This window comes from Bubalus bubalis, chromosome 12 (assembly GCF_019923935.1).
Source record: "Bubalus bubalis isolate 160015118507 breed Murrah chromosome 12, NDDB_SH_1, whole genome shotgun sequence".
NCBI classification, from domain to species: Eukaryota; Metazoa; Chordata; class Mammalia; order Artiodactyla; family Bovidae; genus Bubalus; species Bubalus bubalis.
In genome coordinates this window covers 66,582,767-66,603,214 of record NC_059168.1, presented here as the reverse complement: position 1 = coordinate 66,603,214, position 20,448 = coordinate 66,582,767, and the positions used below count along the sequence as shown (strand labels likewise).

General features: G+C 45.9%; 1 protein-coding gene across 3 annotated transcripts; it reads right to left on the bottom strand.

Moving 5' to 3' along the window:
- Positions 1–912: 912 nt before the first annotated feature.
- On the bottom strand, positions 913–19,509 carry PROKR1 (prokineticin receptor 1). Of its 3 annotated transcripts, none has more exons than XM_006077652.4 (3): positions 19,348–19,509; positions 14,461–15,105; positions 913–3,448 (listed from the first exon to the last, which is right to left on the bottom strand). In XM_006077652.4, exons 2-3 carry the CDS (start codon positions 15,045–15,047, stop codon positions 2,752–2,754), a joined length of 1,284 nt encoding a protein of 427 aa, XP_006077714.3. In that variant the 5' UTR covers positions 15,048–15,105; positions 19,348–19,509; the 3' UTR covers positions 913–2,751. The 3 variants fall into 3 exon arrangements, with proteins under 3 accessions (XP_006077714.3, XP_006077715.3, XP_006077713.3); XM_006077653.4 differs by lacking the exon at positions 19,348–19,509 and adding an exon at positions 18,804–19,008; XM_006077651.4 differs by lacking the exon at positions 19,348–19,509 and adding an exon at positions 18,230–18,797.
- Positions 19,510–20,448: the final 939 nt, after the last annotated feature.

Sequence of the window (20,448 nt, the reverse complement as noted above, 5' to 3'; positions counted from 1 at the left end):
AGAAATACACAAGTACAGGTGCCACCTTGTTGGATTTTCTACCAGTTTTTAGAGAAGCCATCAGCTGGACAGACCACTGCTCAGTTCAGTGACTCCGCCGCTAATCGGAAAGAGAGGTGGTACCTTAGGTTCATCTCCTGGCTCACTTTCCACGTGTGGACATTGAGCCTGTTCAAAGATTTAGCCTTAGTTTATGAGGACCAGCCAGAGAAGGCAATTGCACCCCACTCCAGTACTCTTGCCTGGAAAATCCCATGGACGGAGGAGCCTGGTAGGCTGTGGTCCATGGGGTTGCTAAGAGTCGGACACGACTGAGCGACTTCACTTTCACTTTTCCCTTTCATGCATTGGAGAAGGAAATGGCAACCCACTCCAGTGTTCTTGCCTGGAGAATCCCAGGGACGGGGGAGCCTGGTGGGCTGCCGTCTATGGGGTCGCATAGAGTCGGACATGACTGAAGTGACTTAGCAGCAGCAGCAGCAGCAGCAGCAGCATGAGGACCAGCATAAAGTGGTCCTCAGATTTCCAGTCTTGGCACTCAGGTGCTATGGATTTACCAAAGTTGATTTATAGGAGAAAAATATAAACCAGCTAAATCTCTTTAGGATGGAGAGAAGTTCACATGCAAGAAGAACATGAAATAGCATTGTTCTCAGAATTCATATGCGGAGAAGGCAATGGCAACCCACTCCAGTGTTCTTGCCTGGAGAATCCCAGGGACGGTGGAGCCTGGTGGGCTGCCGTCTATGGGGTCGCACAGAGTTGGACACAACTGAAGCGACTTAGCAGCAGCAGCAGCAGCAGAATTCATATGATCATGGAATCAGCCCCTATTCAGTGTTCACTCAGAAAACCATTACAGTGTAACTGGGAAAAGAATGAGGGAGGGAGGAAATTACAGGAATACTATGGTTAATAATTATATATAGAGAGAGACTATTTATTTCACTTGATAATAACATTTTCATTCATTGTACAATCACAAATAGACATAATATCTAGAAATATTACAGACAGGCAAACAAGTGAAAATTTGATATTTTAGGCTGAAAATCAGGAAGAGGTTTGATTGTCACATGTAAAAAGCTCCCATTTAATATAGTCAACTCATGTTTAACATTCCTAATGGAAAAGATGAACATAAGGACAACAAGTTACGTCATTTTATTATTTTTCAGTTCAAAAATTAAACTTTGCTAGTTTTATAATACAATAGAATTGCCTTCCAAAGCAGATTGGCTTCAGGCTAATATTTTAATTAGTTTGCATTCTCTAAGAGTATTCTAGTTAAACCAGAGGGTAAATCTGCTGGATGATGAATAAAAAGAAACAAATAGGTTTTAGAAATATGTCTTCCAGGCAAATATAGTAACTATTAAAAAAAAAAAAAATGCCACCAAAACTAAAGAGTTGACTATATTTGGAGGGGGAAACACCATACATACATCACTTAGATAGCATTATGTCAATAGATGTGCTGCTCTAGAATTATTTAATAAGAAGACAAATCCATTCCACATCTATCCACCCCCATGAGATGAAACCAGACTGAGAAACAAGTATCACATCCCCCAGATTCATGCTGGCTAGGAACAGGCATGACTGATACTTCCATGACCAATCACAAAGATGCTCTGATTCTAAAGTTTCTAAAATCCTGAGCTCATCTTCTTACCGGAGACCTATCTACCATTTCCTTTCACAATTCCGCCACCAAATTTCAATCCCTTATTGTACCAATCTGTTATTAGGAACATAATACACATACAGAACTGCTAACAGGTGTAAAGGAATAATTCACACAAACAATATGTAAGGGGGAGATGGTGAGGATTCTAGATATATAAGCTAAGATGACAAGCTTTTCCTTTCCAGGGCACTACACATAGCTATTAGTCCACTCTTGATTACTTGCATGGTTCAAAGAGTTTTCCCATATATTATCTCATTGGTTCTTCACGGTCACTGCATTGGTAGCTGTCACAGGTATGATATCATCTTCATTGCCTCTGAGAGGCCTTACCCAGGTCCATACAGGTGATAGATCCAAGGCTGGGTCGTATCTTCTGGTTCCAAATTTCCAAATTCAAAACACCAAACAAAGGAGGTGGATTAAAAAGAGGGACAAGCCCTCAATAAGCCTCTGAATCTCACTGTTGGCCCCACCACCACCACCTATTTGTATGTTTCTTTCTTTCCTGGGTGCCCAGGGTGAGAGTCAGAACCAGGGATAGAAGGGAACATTGCAGAAAGAGCCAGGAACCTGCTTTGTATTCTTGCCCCAGGCCAGCAAGTGTTAGGAGTGAACTCAAGCCTAAGAACAGTCCCAGAGATAGGTTATCTCAGTGTCTGATGAGTAGCTGAGATGATCCAGAGAGAACCTCACCCTACAAACATATAGACCACAGTTTTAAGTGACTACTCAGGCTCCCTTCTGGAAAACCCATCATTCCACACTATGTCCCATCATTTTTTTTGTTTGTTTGTTTAATCCCTATTTCTTTCTGCCAATCAAATATCATCAACAGATATAGATTTCACCAGTGCCTACACTTTGCACAAATTAGATGTTCATTGAATGTCGGCCACTGGTGATGGTGTGGTCACACCAGTTTTAGAGATTCTGAGCTCCCTGAACACAGCACTGACATATTTGTCCATTTCTTTTGCCCTATGTGGCAAACCTAGAGTTCTTGGTTGATAGTGTGGGCTTAAGCACATTGTCAGGGGCCCAAAGGTCCTGTTCTGGAGTTATTTCAGCCTGATGCAGTCCACCTCTTCTGTGGCAGGCACCCCCGTGGTTTTGAGGTCAAGGTCCCCACTGGACTTACTGCCATTGTAAGAAGCCTTCCAGTGGAGCAGCATAATCTTCTTGAAGTACTTGATGGTGTTATTCTTGACAGTCACGAAGCACACGGTGTTGATCATGCTGTTGCTCATGGCAATGCACTCGACCACGTAGAAGGCCGTGAGATAGTGTTTCTCCTTCACAAACACTGTGGGGAAGAAGTCCCGCACGATGGCGAAGCCGTAGAAGGGCGCCCAGCACAGCACGTACGCCGTGAGGATGCACATGAGCACCAGGACGGTCTTCCGGCGACAGCGCAGTCGCTTCCGGATCTGCTCTGTCTGGAAACCAGGGACGGCCTTGAACCAGAGCTCTCGGGAGATCCTGGCATAGCATAGGGTCATGGTGACCACTGGGCCCACGAACTCGATACCAAAGATGAAGAGGAAGTAGGACTTGTAGTAGATCTGCTGGTCTACTGGCCAGATCTGGCCACAGAAAATCTTCTCCTGGCTCTTGACAATGATGAGGACCGTTTCGGTGGTGAAGTAGGCTGACGGTATGGCAACAAGGATGGACACCACCCACACCAAAGCAATCAAGCCCGTGGCTGTTTGGTACTTCATCCGGGGTCTCAGCGGGTGGACAATGGCCAGATATCTAGGATAAGGACACAGCTGGTATCAACATGTAGTAAGGAAGTGCTGGAGGATATTATTTTTGCAACATTGAGGCACAATCAAATGGCACCTATGGTATGCAGGCTTCCCGGAAAGGCAGACTTGCATGCCAAGCTCCAGCCCCACATCTGACTAGCTGTGCAACCTCAGGCAAGTTATTTTTAATTGAAGGACAGCTGTTTTACAATGTTAATTTCTGCTGTATAGCAAATATACATCCCACTGCTATACAGTAGGACCTTGCTGTTTATCCATTCTATATATAATAGTTTGCATCTGCTAACCCCAAACTGGTCATCTATCCCTGCCCCAACCCCGACCCCTTGCCCCTTGGCAAAAACAAGTCTGTTCTCTATATCTGTGAGTCTCTTCTGTTTCATAGATAAGTTCATTTAGGTCATATTTTATGGCAATCCACTCCACTGTTCTCACCTGAAAATTCCATGGACGGAGGAGCCTGGTTAGGCTACAGTCCATGGGGTTGCAAAGAGTTGGACACGACTGAGCCACCTCACTTCACTTCACTTCTTAGATTCCACATGCAAGTGATACCTTATGATATTTATCTTTCTCTTTCTGACTTACTTCACTGAGTATGATAATCTCTAGGTCCATCCTTGTTGCTGCAAGTGACATTATTTCATTGTTTATGGCTAAGTAATATTCCGTTGTTTATATGTACTGCATCTTCTTTATCCATTCAGCTGTCGATGGCCATTTAGATTGTTTCCATCTCTTGGCTATTACAGATAGTATGGGTGTGAACATAGGGCTGCATGTATCTTTTTGAATTAGCATTTTCTCCAGATATATTCCCAGAACAGGCAACTTATATTTAATCTCTCTGAATCTCGACTTCCTTATCTGCAAAAGTTTTTGCTTGTTTGTTTTTAAAGATTAAACATGCCAGTATATACACAATTTCTGGCACAGTTTTAAACATGGTATATACTCAATAAATGGTAACTTATTATTAAATTTAATAATAACATCTCTTATTGGTTTCTAGCCTGGCACTATTCCCAGGTCCATGCTGTTTTCAGGGAAATTCATCCTAATTACCCCACAGTTTAGAGTTAATAGGACTTGAAAATTCCAAGGACTTGTTGGGAGAATTTGCCTTTTCTGATAGAAATAGTGGGCAAGGTTTTGCTTTCATTCCATACTTTTAAATACATTAAAAACATTGCTCTACATGCAAAGGTGAAAGAAAAGCATGTGATCATTTATCTTATTCTTCAGGCTGGAAAAGGCAGCTTAGTGAGAAATGACCGACTTTCTTAAGGTCATATACCATAGTACTCTCAATAGAAAACATTTAACCCTATCTCACATGGTTGATGTGAAAATCAATTGGGAATATACATGAACATGTTTTTTGAACCACAAAGCAACAGACAGTAAAAGATATTGCTTTTGTCCTTTCCCCCTAAACCACACTGCTGTTACCACAGTCGTCCAGGAAAGAAAAGAGAGCATTTTCTGGGGGATGTGAGTCATTCGTGCAGTATGAAAGCATCCTTCCCAGAGAGAGTGCACACACTTAGGCAGACAGCTCTGATTTCCTGGAAGACATTCTGTCTGGCAGGGGGTAGAAGCAGGAGAAGGAGAAAGATAGAAAGTGAAGTGGGAGGGAATGACTAATCAACACTGGAAATAAACATATCCTCACGTGTCCACAGCTTATTCCTGGTAAAACCAAGGGCAAACATGACAGGGGCCTGAAGAAAGCTAAACAACTCTGTTTTCTTTGCAACTGATCCCCTTGAGGTCATCTTACTTGGGATTCTGATTGGAAGAGGAGGTTCATTCTTTTTCATATCATATTTCTGTCCACCCCATAACACAGCCAGCCAGCCCCACTGAGTGTCACTTGGAGAGTTCACTGGCACAAGACTTCTGCTCTCTTCCACATGTTAGATGAAGTTGGATGGGTTGGGTTCACCCTGGCCACCCAGCTGACTGCTTGACAGGTTCTACCACCAACAACAAACCCTGGCAGTCACCAGTCTCCCAGGCTGGATGCTGAGGGTGAAATGGGAATGCCTGCAGCGTGTTGGCAGTGCCTTTGTCCGTGCATGCAGTGGACCTCCCGGAAGACCACGTCACTCCTGCTGTTAGGAGGGCATCCGATCTGCTCTGAGTCATAACAAAAACTAAGAGTGTAGAGCTTTTGTTCTCATCATCTCTCTCCCTTATCTACCCCACCATGTTCTGCTGATTACTCTGTCAAAGAATGTTTTGTATTCATACTTGCTTGCTATCTGAACTCACAATATACAATTCTATTCCTTCTTTTCCCACTAGTAATTTCCTAAGTTTTTATGATGTTTCGAACTCAGAGTGTTTTTTCAATGACCATGTAGGAGAGAATACTGACCCAGGAATGAGAATATTAAGAATCTAATCCCAGCTTTGCCACAGACTTATTATGTGAATTTGTCATTTTCTTAGACCTGTGGACTCAATTTCCTTATCTGTGACATGGGAATATCAACTGCCTTTCCAAACTCACAGAGATACTGTGAGGCTCCAAAGTGATACTGCGTATAAACAATAGACTATTAATATGCAAAATTGTTAGTATCCTAAAATGTATTTTTCAGAGCTATTTTATATAGCAAGCAATTTTCTTTCACCTGTTACTTGCAAATCCTGCATTTGCAAATTCTCTGCTACTTGGCTCTATTTTATTGGATCTACTTTATTGGATTTATTCATTTTTGCATCAACACTAATCTTCAGGGTAATCTGTGACTGTTCATCAGTTCATCCTGACATCACCCCACCTCCATCCCCAAGGTTAGCACCAGGAGGTGTGCAAGAGGCCTTTCAAATATATTTACCAATAAGGAAATTGCAGAAAACTGTTTCAAGGATAGCCACCAGTTTGGCTATGCTACATTCTGAACTCCATTATTAGTAAGTAAAAGTCACTTAGTCATGTCTGACTTTGTGACCCCATGGACTGTAGCCCACCAGGCCCCTCTGTCCATGGGATTCTCCAGGCAAGAACGCTGGAGTGGGTTTCCATTCCCTTCTCCATGGGATCTTCCCAACCCCGCGATTGAACCCAGGTCTCCTGCACTGCAGGCAGATTCTTTACTATGTGAGCCACCAAGAAGGCATATTATTAGTAATACTTGCTTAAGTTTGTAAAGCAGCTTACAATTTACAGAGCGTTTTCAAATCTACTTTCTTGTTAGATAACCCCAACCCTATTGCTAAGGAAGCAAAGATACTCATCTTACAGATGAGCAAACTGAGATGGGAAGAAGTTAAATAACTGTCAAAAGCCATGCAGCTAGTAATTGACAGAACTAGGCTGTATATTGTCACCCTGCTTATTTAACTTCTATGCAGAGTACATCATAAGAAACTCTGGGCTGGAGGAAGCACAGGCTGGAATCAAGATTGCGGGGAGAAATATCAATAACCTCAGATATGCAGATGACACCACCCTGATGGCAGAAAATGAAGAAGAACTAAAGAGCCTCTTGATGAAAGTGAAAGAGGAGATTGAAAAAGTTGGCTTAAAGCTCAACATTCAGAAAATGAAGATCATGGCATCTGGTCCCATCACTTCGTGGCAAATAGAGGGGGAAACAGTGGCTGACTTTATTTTTCTGGGCTCCAAAATCACTGTAGATGGTGATTGCAGCCATGAAATTAAAAGACGCTTACTCCTTGGAAGGAAAGTTATGACCAACCTAGATAGCATATTAGAAAGCAGAGACATTACTTTGCCAACAAAGGTTCATCTAGTCAAGGCTATGGTTTTCCAGTGGTCATGTATGGATGTGAGAGTTGGACTATAAAGAAAGCTGAGCGCCGAAGAATTGATGCTTTTGAACTGTGGTGTTGGAGAAGACTCTTGAGAGTCCCTTGGACTGCAAGGAGATCCAACCAGTCCATCCTAAAGGAAATCAGTCCTGAATATTCATTGGAAGGACTGATGCTGAAGCTGAAAATCCAATACTTTGGCCACCTGATGCGAAGAGCTGACTCATTTGAAAAGACCCTGATGCTGGGAAAGATTGAGGGCAGGAGGAGAAGGGGATGACAGAGGATGAGATGGTTGGATGGTATCACCAACTCAATGGACATGGGCTTGGGTGGACTCTGGAAGTTGGTGATGGACAGGGAGGCCTGGCGTGCTGTGGTTCATGGGGTCACAAAGAGTCGGACATGACTGAGCGACTGAACTGAACTGATACTGATGATGCAGATCCATCCGTATCTTGTTCCAAATCCAGTGGGTTCTCCAGTGGGTACTCCATTTGTTCTTTCCATTTCCAACCAGAACAAGCAACCCTTCATCCTTCCCTCCTGAAATCCTAGCAGCCCCTCTCTTCTTTTCATCATAGTCAGTTTCTACCTATAGATGTTCCAAAATGGAGTTAGATAGTTGGCAACTACTTTTCTTTGCTTAGGAGTATGCCATTGGCTTGACCAGTGTGTCTAACACTACAGTGGCTCAGGTTCAGATCCACTTAGAGTCAGCATTTCCCAGAGAACAAAGAATGAAGGCTGCCAGACAAAGCAATGTCCAGCCACTAGCTGTGTGATGGCAGTGGGTTGTGTGATTAAGCAAAGAGGCTTGGAGCTCCTTTTCTGTCCCCGGGACTCAGCCCCAGATCTCATCATGGAAATGGTGATCACAGTGGCTACTAGGTGGCTCATGGGATGGGCAGCTAATGCACAACCTGCTCCTTAAGCAACCAATAAGCTCACCAGGAAGTATCTGTGCTTCCTAAGGCTGAGTGCTGTTCCTCCTGCCTTAGTTGCCTCATCCAGACAGTAGAGAAGAGCGGCCAACAGGCAGGCTGACTGGTCAGCTTCCCCTCGATCCCAGATAAAAGAAGAGACTCCAGTGCCCTATGTGCCTTAGATCCAAAGATACACCCCAACGATTGTGCGGCTGTCTCCACATCAAAGAGGAAACCCAGACTAGGGGACAGGGTGCTCTCAGGGCTTTTCTCAGTTCCCTGCTACCCTCAGGACTAACTCCCTGTGCCCAGATTTTGTGATCCTGTAGAGCAAGGTCCTACGTTTTTTTTTATTTTATTTTAATTGGAGGATAATTACTTTACAATATTGTGATGGCTTCTGCCATATGTCAACATGAATCAGCCATAGGTATACATATGTCCCCTCCCTCCTAAACTTCCTTCCCACTTCCTTCCCCACCCCACCCCTCTAGGTTGTCCCAGAGCACCTGCTTTGGGTTCCCTGTATCATACAACAAATTCCTACTGGCTATCTACTTTACATATGGTAGTGAATAATGTTTCAATGCTACTCTCTCAAATCATCCCACCTTCTCTCTCCCACACTGTGTCTAAAAGTCTGTTCTCTATGTCTGCATCTCCACTGCTGCCCTGTAGATAGGTTCATCAGTACCATCTTTCTAGATTCCATATATATGAATTAATATACAGTATTTGTTTTTCTCTTTCTGACTTACTTCACTTTCTATAATAGGCTCTAGGTTCATTCATCTCATTAGAACTGATTCAAATGCATTCCTTTTAATAGCTGAGCAATATTCCATTGTGTATATGTATAATTTCTTTATCCATTCATCTGTCAATGGACATCTAGAGTGATTCCATGTCCTAGCTATTGTAAATAGTGTTGCAATGAACATTGGAGTACATGTGTATTGTTCAGTTATGGTTTCCTCAGGGTATATGCCCAGTAGTGGGATTGGTGTTGCTAGTTTTATTCCTAGCATTTTAAGGAATCTCCAGTCTGTTCTCCACAGTGACTGTTTCAATTTGCATTCCCACCAACAGTGTAAGAGGGTTCCTTTTTCTCCACACCCTCTCCAACGTTTATTGTTTGTAGACTTTTTGATGATGGCCATTCTGATGGGTGTGAGATGATACCTCATTGTAGTTTTGATTTGCATTTCTCTAATAATGAGCGATGTTGAGCATTTTTCATGTGTTTTATTAGCCATCTGTATGCCTTCTTTGGAGAAGTGTCTAAGTCTTCTGCTCACTTTTGAGTTGGGTTGTTTGCTTTTCTAGTATTGAGCTTCATATGCTTGTATATTTTGGAGATTAGTTCTTTGTCAGTTGTTTCATTTGCTATTCTCTCCCAGTCTGAGGATTCTCTTGTCACCTTGCTTATGGTTTCCTCCTTTGTACAAAAGCTTTTAAGTTTAACTAGGTCCCATCTGTTTATTTTTTAGAGCAGGCCCCTGTTCTTTCTGATCTCTACTCTCTTACATTCTTTGCTCTGTCCCCACACCTCCTGTCCTCCCCGGATCTCACTCTCACCGCAAGCATTCTCACCTCTCAGCTTTTGCAAACACCATTCTACCCTCTTGGAAATCCTTTCTTCTTCTTTACTGATAGTCACTGGTTGAAGCCAAGTTAAAAATCTGCCTCCTGCATGAGGCCTCCTTTGACTCTTCCGGTATCGGATGATCTTCCCCTTTTCCAAATTTCATTTCAAACTGACGCTTTACTTCCCCTCTAACTCTTCCGTGTTAGTTCTCACCCCTCCCTGCACTCTGGATGACAAGCTTCCCAAGAATAGGGATCATGTCTTACTTCTTTCATAACTTTTGCTGACTGTGAAGTCCGGGTACTTAGAATCTTAATAAAACGTCACCCTCGACAAGTACCTAGCTCTGGATGAACAGAAATGTAATAGGCCACGGTGACAGTTCTCAAAAAAATTGCAACCTGTTTTTGGAAAACAGGACATCAATGTGTTTACCCAGCATGAGACTGGCAGGTGGTCTGGAGCTCAATAATAAGACACTGGAAAAGCAGATGAAAAGATTCCAGCCGTGTTCTGTAGACAATGGTGGTGTTAGAGGTCTTTCAAGCAAGAGAGGGAGGGGTGTATGAGGCAGAAGATGAATTTGGCCGTAGTCTTGCTTTCTTCCCTCAGTCTACAGGGCCCTTCTCACTATTCCTACAACCTTCAATTTTGCTCCCATCTTGAGGCCTTTGCACCTTGTGTCTGGAATACTCTTTGCCAGTCTTTACAAGGCCAGTTTTTTTTCCCCTCCATCATTCAGAGATCTGTTTCAATACCTCTTCTGAGACACTTTTCCTGACTCCCACCTAAAGCATCTCCCACGCTCCGTCACTCTCACTGTCTGCTTGTGTGTCTGTCTGTCTTATTGAAGAACACTTAATTTACAATGTTGCGTTAGGCTCAGGTGTGTAGCAAAGTGATTCAGTTTTGCTTACATGTACTTGTTTTTTGGATTCTTTTTCATTATAGGGTATGTATATTTTTGCTTTTACTCGGAGTATTTCTAATGTTCTGAAATTACCTTCCTTCTTTGCTTGCCTGACCGGTCTCTCTCCATCAAGCTCCATGAGTGCAAGGAATTTTTTTGCTTATTCACCATCATTTCACCCGTGTTTGTAATAGTATTTGTCACATTGAAGGCTCTCTATAAAAATGCATTGTTTGAATGAACAAATGAGTGAATGAATGAATGTTTAGGATGGATTGTGAGGGAGTAGGGTTGGCAAAGGGGCAGAGCCAAGAAACACTGGTGGCAGGAAGACCAAGAGAAGACTGTGATAGTTCAGCCCTTGCTGGAAAAGTGGGAGATGGGAGCAGGGGTTGTGGGTAGGGGGTACTGTCAGGCCCTGGGAATAAAATGAATGGTGGAGAAAGGGAGAAAGCAGCAAGGACAAAAGGGATTTGCCAGGTTAGATGCCTGGGAGAACCATGGAACCAATAGTAGAGACAGAGAACAGGTAGGAGATAAACAGTTTTGTTCTACTATAACTTGAGAGCTGTATTTCTTAGAAACTTTGTAGTATTATTTCTTTAATCAAATCATAAAACAACCACTGTGATGAAAGCAAAAGAGGCGAGCCAATCAGAAATAGTCATAGGTAATCTGGTTCTGTTATTACTGTTCCTTTAAAGGGTAATTTACATATTATAACATCCGCTGTTTATTTAGTACTTACTCTGCTTTAAGCATTGTTCTAAAGAATTACAGAGTCCCTTGGACTGCAAGGAGATCCAACCAGTCCATTCTGAAGGAGATCAGCCCTGGGTGTTCTTTGGAAGGAATGATGCTAAAGCTGAAACTCCAGTACTTTGGCCACCTCATGCAAAGAGTTGACTCATTGGAAAAGACTCTGATGCTGGGAGGGATTGGAGGCAGGAGGAATAGGGGACGACAGAGGATGAGATGGCTGGATGGCATCACTGACTTGATGGACATGAGTTTAAGTGAACTCCGGGAGTTGGTGATGGACAGGGAGGCCTGGCGTGCTGCAATTCATGGGGTTGCAAAGAGTTGGACACGACTGAGCGAATGAACCGAACTGAACTGAACTGAAAGAATTACATGTGTTATTTCATGTTATCTTTAAAGCAATCCAATATATTAGGTTTTCTTATCATTCTCATATTATACATGAGAAAACTGAAGCAGAGAGGGGTCAAATAACAAAACCCTGAAGCCAATAGACAGTGCAGTAGGAGTTTAAACCCAGGCAGACTAACTGCTTGGGATTATCTGGTGGCTCAGATGGTAAAGAATCTGCCTGCAATGTGGGAGAGCCCAGTTGGATCCCTGTTTGGGGAAGATCCCCTGGAGAAGGAAATGGCAATCCACTCTAATATTCTTTCCTGGAGAATTCCTTGAACAGAGGAGCTTGGCAGGCTAGAGTCCATGGGGTCACAAAGAGTTGGAGGTGACTGAACAACAGACTAACTGCTCATACCATTCTTACAGAAATTTATAAAATTAAAGATATTTTTATAACTGTGGACATATTTGTTTTATCAAGATAAAAACTAGTTCCCAAAAACAAAATCAAACCTGAAAATCACTGATTAAATCCTGAACACATGAGGCCAAACAGGAATCTATTCATGAAACTGAAACTTGACATGTAAAAACACATAAAAATCTAAATAATTTGAAACAAAGATCACAATCATCACTAAATGAACTTAAGGCGTTGGAGCAGTCAGTTAGTCGGCCAAGGCCATTGGATGGTCCCGTGCAGGCAACACGGTTTCCTCCAGTGTCTGGGTTCAAGTTTCCAATCACAACACTAAACAAGAGCAGTCCCCAGGATGCAAAGCATGCTCCCAATTAAAATCCCTACTATAAAAGAAATGCCTGCAATATTTCAGACAAGCTGAGTTTCATATGAAAGTTGAATAAGAATTTGAAAGAGTTTGGTAGATGGAGGTGAGTTGATTGACATAATAATAGATAATATTATCTTACATGTTCAGAATAGCCTGATGTCCTGATTTTACCCTGGCTTCCATTCCCCTTGAAGCTGCTTCTTCATTCAGTGTTACCCTTTTCCACCAGTAGGCCCCTCCCTGGTAAAATGGGTCTCACGCAGGCAGCAGGGGCCCACCCCACAGCAGGCATCTACCTACCCGCCCACAGTGGCTGGGAGCACCCTCTGTGAAAAGATGTCCTACTAGAGCGAAACTTCAGGAAATGACCCCTTGGTTTTATCCTGCTCGTGTGCTAAAAGAGATGGTGCAGCTTCCACTTGCAGAAAAGTTCAGAGACAAGGTCCCTGGAGATCTTCCTCAACAGCTGTGAGGAGGACTTGGGAAGCAGGTACTCTGCTTGACTGTCCCCCTCCTGCTCCTTCCACATGTTCACCCAGGGTCTGTTCATGGGTGGACAGAACACCATGGGGCTCCATGGCTCACACTGAGGACCTCAGCCAAGCCTTCTTCAGGGATGACACTTCTGACACCTTCTACAGATGACAGACCAAGGGCTGATTAATGTGCTAACCCTCTGACATGCCTCTAGGTTTTAAAGCCAGGCTCCTTCTCAATCCCCTCTCAATCCCAGGATGTCCTGATTGCAAGGAGTGGGCCAGATGCCACCAGAGCCCTCGGGCCATGGGATACAGAGAGCATCTGTGATTCAGGCCCTCTGGGTTAAGACGGAGAGACAGACTGTTGAGATCCAGGTACACAGAGGCCCAGTCAGACCCTCAGGGTAACTGTCTCTATACTGCAACACAATGTTTTGTAACAAGAGTTCAACTTTGGGCAGAGGAGCCTTCAAAGACTGTCCCAAGGGCACAGAAACCACTCTGGTCCATTAGCACAGGTGATTATAGTAAATGAAAAGCCTGAAGATATAAGATTGGCAAAGGCTGCTCTTACTGATTTTATTTGTCTTACTAGAATCAGCTCTTCTGTACTGTTGCATGCTAATGTGTGAAAAGGAGCAAACTGATTATTGCAACAAAAACAAAGAGTAAGTAAGCATATGCTTTGTTTTGACTTGTTTTATTTGTTTGTTTTTTCAAAACAAATTCCTCAACCTTCTTTAAAATCAACCAGTGTCAACACTGCTTATCTACTATAGTTGTAGTAGTAGTGTTAGTCACTCAGTCGTGCCGGACTCTGTGACCCTACAGACTGTAGGCTCCTCTGTCTATGGAATTCTCCAGGCAAGAATACTGGAGTGGGTTGCCATGCCCTTCTCTAGGGGATCTTCCCAACCCAGTGATCGAACCCAGGTCTCCCACATTGCAGGCAGATTCTTTCCATCTGAGCCACCAGGGAAGCCCTAATCTACTATACCCCAATATAAAATTAAAAATTTTTAAATAATAATAACTATTAAAAAGTCAACTGGTATTAGTAGGGTGTCATGTTTAGTATAGTAGGTCTTGATGAGATAGAAACCTCCTTTAAGATTACCAAGTTGACTCAGGAGGTTACTGCCTGCAACTTAAACTTCTCCCTCCACACCTCCTGGTGGCTGTCTGCCTCTAGGCCTTGGACAACACCTAGCAGCAAGTCCATAGCAGAGAGATCAGCAGCCTTCTGGCTACCCAACTCTAGGGGCCTCTACTATCTCCTTACAGCTAGAAAACTAGAATTCTCACTTTCAGTAAATGGGCCACCTTTGGCCCCTCCATGCATCCACAGTTCTGGTGAACACAGATACCTCTCATCAGTCACAGCTGCCCTTCCTTGGTGGTCCCCACCCCCACTCACCTGTCGATGGCGATGGCCAGCAGGGCGTTGGTGGAGACGTAGAGAGAGACCGTGCGCAGGTAGTTGACAGAGGCACACAGCACGTGGCCGTGCTCCCAGGAGAGCTGGCGCACCACGTAGTAGTCCATCTCGAAGGGGCAGCAGACAATGGCCACCAGGAAATCAGAGATGGCCAGGTTGGCGATGAGCAGATTGGTGAGGTTGCGTAGCTTCTTGTAGCGGGCCAGGGCAGCGATGAAGATGAAGTTGCCGATACCACAGACCAGCATAATACCCACCAGCGCCATGCCAATGACAATCTTGGCGGCAAAGAAGGTCCGGGAATTAGTCACATCCTCATCTTCATCCAAGGGCATATCATAGTCACCGTAGCTGAAGTTGAAGGGGAAAGAAGCAGCTTGGGCTCCGAGGGGGTCAAGCAGAGGGAAATAGTTGGTTGACGTATTGGTGGCATTCTCATCCGTGACCCCCATGGTGATCTCCATCTGGCTGGTTGAAGCCTTGAGCCACACTCTTGGGAATTCCTCTGGGGTGATGTTGCTAGGCTGAGGTCTCCCTTTTCTGCTGAAACTCAGCTTTTCCTTCATGAGTCAGTGTGACCCTGCAAACATCCATGGCGTCCAGAATCCAAGCTTCATCCTAAGCCTTTGAAAGACATTACACACAATCGGCACACTAAAGACATTACACACAAACCAGGCCAAATTTAAAACCATCGTGTAACCTAAGCTGGCCCATTAGGCACCTGCCCAGAGTGAACACTGGGTTGGAATAGAAATAAAGGAACCAGGGGAAGAAGACAAAGGAATCCAAACCACATACCCACTCATTTAGGTAAGGTTAGATTGCTATAGAGACAAACAGGCACCAACTCAGTTTATTTCCATTCCACTGAAGATTCTGAATGTTGCACTTTTTCTCAGGGGCCAAAGTAAGGAATGTGGGGAGGCTGAAGAGAACCAAAGTAACCTGCTCCAAACTCCTTTCCTTGTCTCAACAGCCTGAACTATGTCCTTGTGAAATTGTCCCATTCTGTGGCTTAAAAGAAATTGTTCTGAATCCCACTGAAGAAGCAAGGCTTTGAGACAAACCTGACTACTCTCCATGAGCTGGCCTCCTTCCTTCTGGCAAAACACTGCTCTAAAATCACAGAGCCTATGTAGCAGCTGCCTGTCCCTCTCCTTACTGGGTTTCCTATTCCTACATCCAAGGCAGCTGAGACCCTAGAAGCCACACACAGCATTTACCAAGGCCTGTCCCCAGACAGGGGCTGCAGGGTGAATTCCCAGCCTAATCACCGAGTGACTTAGAAAGGGGACACAGGAGCAAAGTCCTTCCTGGGATGGTTGTGTGTCCTGAGATAAAGAGTTTAGACATCCTCCAGGCAAGAGCTCAATGATGTCTGTAAAGCACTGAGCTCCGTGGAGAGGGAGGGTGTTACACCCTGCTGCTAAGTTGCTTCAGTCATGTCCGACTCTGTGCGACCCCATAGACGGCAGCCCACCAGGCTCCCCCGTCCCTGGGATTCTTCAAGCAAGAACACTGGAGTGGGTTGCCATTTCCTTCTCCAATGCATGAAAGTGAAAAGTGAGAGTGAAGTCGCTCAGTTGTGTGCGACCCTCAGCGACCCCAAATGAATCAAGTTTAATGGTTATAAATGGGGGTGGGAATGGCACAATCAGACTGAACTTTAGAAATACCACTCTGATTACAAAGTGGAGAACAGGTTGGAGGCTTTTGGAATTTTGTGAGATCACAGTGATGGACAAGATGGACAGTAGGGGGAAGATGGAAGAGAGAGGGAAACAGAAATGATTCAATGATAGACCATATGTGGGAGACTGGGAAAGCCAGAGAAGTTAAAAATATTTCCCAGGTTTCTAGCTTGAGCAAATATGAGGTTTTTTTTTTTTCTCCATCTACCCAATGTGGACATTAAGAGGTTATGTGACTAGCCCAGGGCTGTTCAGCTTGTAAAGATTGGAAATGTCTTTTTGCAATTATTGATAGTGATTTTTTCCCCTTCTATACAGTTTATTACGGCAACTTTCAAAACCCAATTGAAGTTTCAAACAGCCATTAATGTTTCATCTGTACTCCTACCTACTTCTCTCTGCCCCCTATTAGATTATTGTGAAGCAAAACATATACAGGTATTTCACCTGTAAATATTTCAGTATATCCCTAGAAGATATAACTCTTGGGCTTCCCTGGTGGCTCCGTGATAAAGAATTTGCCTGCCAATGCAGGAGACACAGGTTTGATCCACGATCTCGGAAGATCCCACATGCTGCAGAGCAATTAAGTCCTTGTACCACAACTATTGAGCCCGTGCTCTAGAGTCTGGGAGCTGCAACTACTGAAGCAGTTAGGCTCTAGACCAGGCGCTCTGAACAGGAAAAGCCACCACAAGGAGAAGCCCGAGCACCACAGCTAGACAGTAGCCTCTGCTTGCCACAACTAGAGAAAACCGTGAAGCATTGAAGACTCGGCACAACAAAAAATAAATTAAAAAAAATTTAAAGTAACTCTTCCTTAAAAAAAAAACCAAGATGATGCTTTAAAGAAACAACCATAACCATTGTTGCACCCTAGGACTGCAAGGAATTACTAGTGAGGACCCAAGCCTCCTCGGTCAGCTGCAAGGAAGAGGAGGGTCCACCTGACCCAGATGCTGGGGCTGGGGTATCAGGAGGGGTTGTCTGCTGCACCGATGGGGACAGAGAACCAAGAGCTAGCCAGAGTCCCCATGTCCCCTGCACTCTCCCTGCAGACCCAGTCCGTCCCACAGTCTGCAAGCATCAGACCAGGTTGCTGGGATAGAATAAGAAGGCTGGAGTCTGCAGAGCTCCGTGGAGGGCAGGAAATCCGGAGAGGGAGGGGAAATGTGGGAGTCTGAGGTTCCTGGGACAGGGAGACACAAGGAAGACTCCAAGGACCCCAGAGAAAGCTTGCTGTCCACATCCCTCAAAGGTGACACGCCTGGAGCCTACCTTTGGGGGTAGAACTAAAGTGCCTCTGCACCCTAGGGAGGCTCGGCCCGTTCCATCTCTCCCCCAACTCTTCGCCTCTATTTGCCTCAGATAGTTTTTTCCTCTTCTGAGCATCAGTTCTGCCCCTCTCAGGGCCTGCCCTTTGCCCCTGTCAGATGTAAGAAGCAGAATCCAGAGCCTAAACGGCAGAGGATGTCAGGCTTGCCACCCAGGCAGGAAGGACCCAGTCAGGGTGGGACAGTCCTTGTCCCTGGCGGGCCCTGTGTGTCTCCGAGGCAGGGCACCTCTGGAAAAGGCCCTGCAAGCTTGCTACCTGGAAGACTCAGTCTTTTTTAAAACAAAGAGCATAGAAACTTCTTGGGGAGACAGGGTGTTAGAAGCTTTGGGATTTGGGGAGAAATTAACCAGCGATCTTTTCTTTCTCCTTTATACCCACCTCCCCGAGAGGAAGCCCACTGTCACCTGGTGTCATCTGGAGCCCCAGCGTTTAGCGCCCACCCCCCACCTCCCCAACCCCCGGCCAGACCCCTCCCATCTCTGGAAGCCTCCCTTCGCAGCCCCTGCTGGTAAGCCGTCTCCAGCTCGCAACTTTGTCCTGCGGAGCCTCAGAGGCCACACCTAAGGGCAGAAGGAGCGGGCAGCCCGGCTCCCGTGAAGATATGAGCACGAGTGTGAGTCTCTTGGAAAGCCCCCTTCCCACTCAAAAGCCCCCGCGCCCCGGCGGCCAGTGCCGCCTGGAATCCTTGGAGCATCGCTCCGGAGGGCGCGCTCTGTACCTGATTCATCCCGGAGTCCCCAGCCAGGCAGACGAGGTCCTGGGCTCTTTAGCCCGGGTCGGAGGGCAGGAGCCACTGCTCCCAGAAGCCCGCAGGAAGCGGTCCCCGCTCGGGGCTTTCTCCTGGCTGGGCTCTGCAGGAGTTGCTCTCTAGCAGCCGCAGATCAGAGAACCGCGGCTCCGCGGCGAGGCCACCCCCGCCCAGCACTCGCTGTCCCCGCCCCGGGGGCCGCGGGGCGCCCGGGGCCCGGGTGGCTGGCTCTGGGAGGCGTGCTCCTCCGGGTCCGCGAGGCTCCGGGAGACACCGAGGCTGGGAGGTCCGGGCTCCAGGCGAGGCCACGTCGGGGCGCCCAGGCCAGAGCGCGGCTGGGGACCCGGGAGTCGCCCCCGGGCCGGAGTGTCGAGGACGCAGAGGCGAAGCTGGAGGCGAGGACACGCCGCAGGGAGCGCGCGTTCGCTGGGCTCAGGCTCCGGAACGACCGCCCGGGGCGGGAACAAGGGCGGCGGCGCTGGGAGCGGGCTCAGCGCCGACTTCGAGGTACCCACCCTGCAGTCCCCGGGGCTCGGCCGCTCACCTGGTCTGCCCCGGAGCCACCGCCAGAGTGGGCGGTCGGGCTGATGAGCCGGCGAGATTTCAAAGAATCGGGAGGAGCCTTCCCTTCTGCCCACACCGCCCTCGCAGGACACACTGGGAGCGACTCAAACGTCGCTCCCCCGGGCAAGCCCAACTGGACGCGGGGGTCAGCTTCATTTCAGCCGTTTGACCCCGGTGTTAGAGGCTCAGAGAACTGCTTTCCGGAAAGCAAGGAAGTTGGAGGAGGGCAGCGGCGTGGATGCCGGAGAGAAAGGAGCCCCACCGCCCCACCCCAACCCATCCACCCATCCACCCATCTACCCAGGGATATCTGTTCAAAAGGCTAGGATTCTCAGAGCTAACTTACAGAGCACTGATCTCCTTCAAAAGTCTACAAATTTCTCAAGAACTTAAATATAAAATCACATTGGGTAGCCTTTCCCTTCGCCAGGGGATCTTCCTAACCCAGGTATCAAACTCAGGTCTCCCACATTGCAGGCAGATTCTTGACCAGCTGAGCCACAAGGAAAGCCCTATAAAATTACCTTATGATCCAGCAATTCCACTTCCAAAAATATCCAAAGCCGGGACTCAAATACTTGCACATGAATGTTCACAGCAGCGTTGTTTACATCAGGTGAAAGGGTGGAAACAACCCAGTGTTCATCAACTGATGAATGGAATTTTTTAAATGTGGTTATGGCAGAAAGTGAAGAGGAACTAAAAAGCCTCTTGATGAAAGTGAAAGTGGAGACTGAAAAAGTTGGCTTAAAGTTCAACATTCAGAAAACAAAGATCATGGCATCCGGTCCCATCACTTTATGGGAAATAGATGGGGAAACAGTGGAAACAGTGTCAGACTTTATTTTTGGGGGCTCCAAAATCACTGCAGATGGTGACTGCAGCCATGAAATTAAAAGACGCTTACTCCTTGGAAGGAAAGTTATGACCAACCTAGATAGCATATTCAAAAGCACAGACATTACTTTGCCAACAAAGGTCTGTCTAGTCAAGGCTATGGTTTTTCCTGTGGTCATGTATGGATGTGAGTATTGGACTGTGAAGAAGGCTGAGCACCAAAGAATTGATGCTTTTGAACTGTGGTGTTGGAGAAGACTCTTGAGAGTCCCTTGGACTGCAAGGAGATCCAACCAGTCCATTCTGAAGGAGATCAGCCCTGGGATTTCTTAGGAGGGAATGATGCTGAAGCTGAAACTCCAGTACTTTGGCCACCTCATGCGAAGAGTTGACTCATTGGAAAAGACTCTGATGCTGGGAGGGATTGGGGGCAGGAGGAGAAGGGGACAACAGAGGATGAGATGGCTGGATGGCATCACTGACTCGATGGACATGAGTCTCAGTGAACTCCAGGAGTTGGTGATGGACAGGGAGGCCTGGAGTGCTGCAATTCATGGGGTCGCAAAGAGTCGGACACGACTGAACGACTGAACTGACTGAACTGAACTGATGCATACATTAGAATATATCTCATCCTTGAAGAAAGGAAGGAAGTATAAAAGTGTAGTTGAGGACGTGGAGAAATTGGACCTTCGTGTGCAGTTGGTGGAAAGGTAAAGTGATGCAGCCACACTGGAAAACAATATGGCAGGACCACAAAAATTTAAAAAAAAAAAAAAAAGAATTAC

Excerpts from the sequence above, each read along its gene's own strand:
- PROKR1 (XM_006077652.4), bottom strand. The coding sequence starts at position 15,047 with ATGAAGGAAAAGCTGAGTTTCAGCAGAAAAGGGAGACCTCAGCCTAGC. Across the intron at positions 3,449-14,460 it reads CTGGCCATCGCCATCGACAG|ATATCTGGCCATTGTCCACC; the intron begins GTGAGTGGGGGT and ends TCCTTATCCTAG.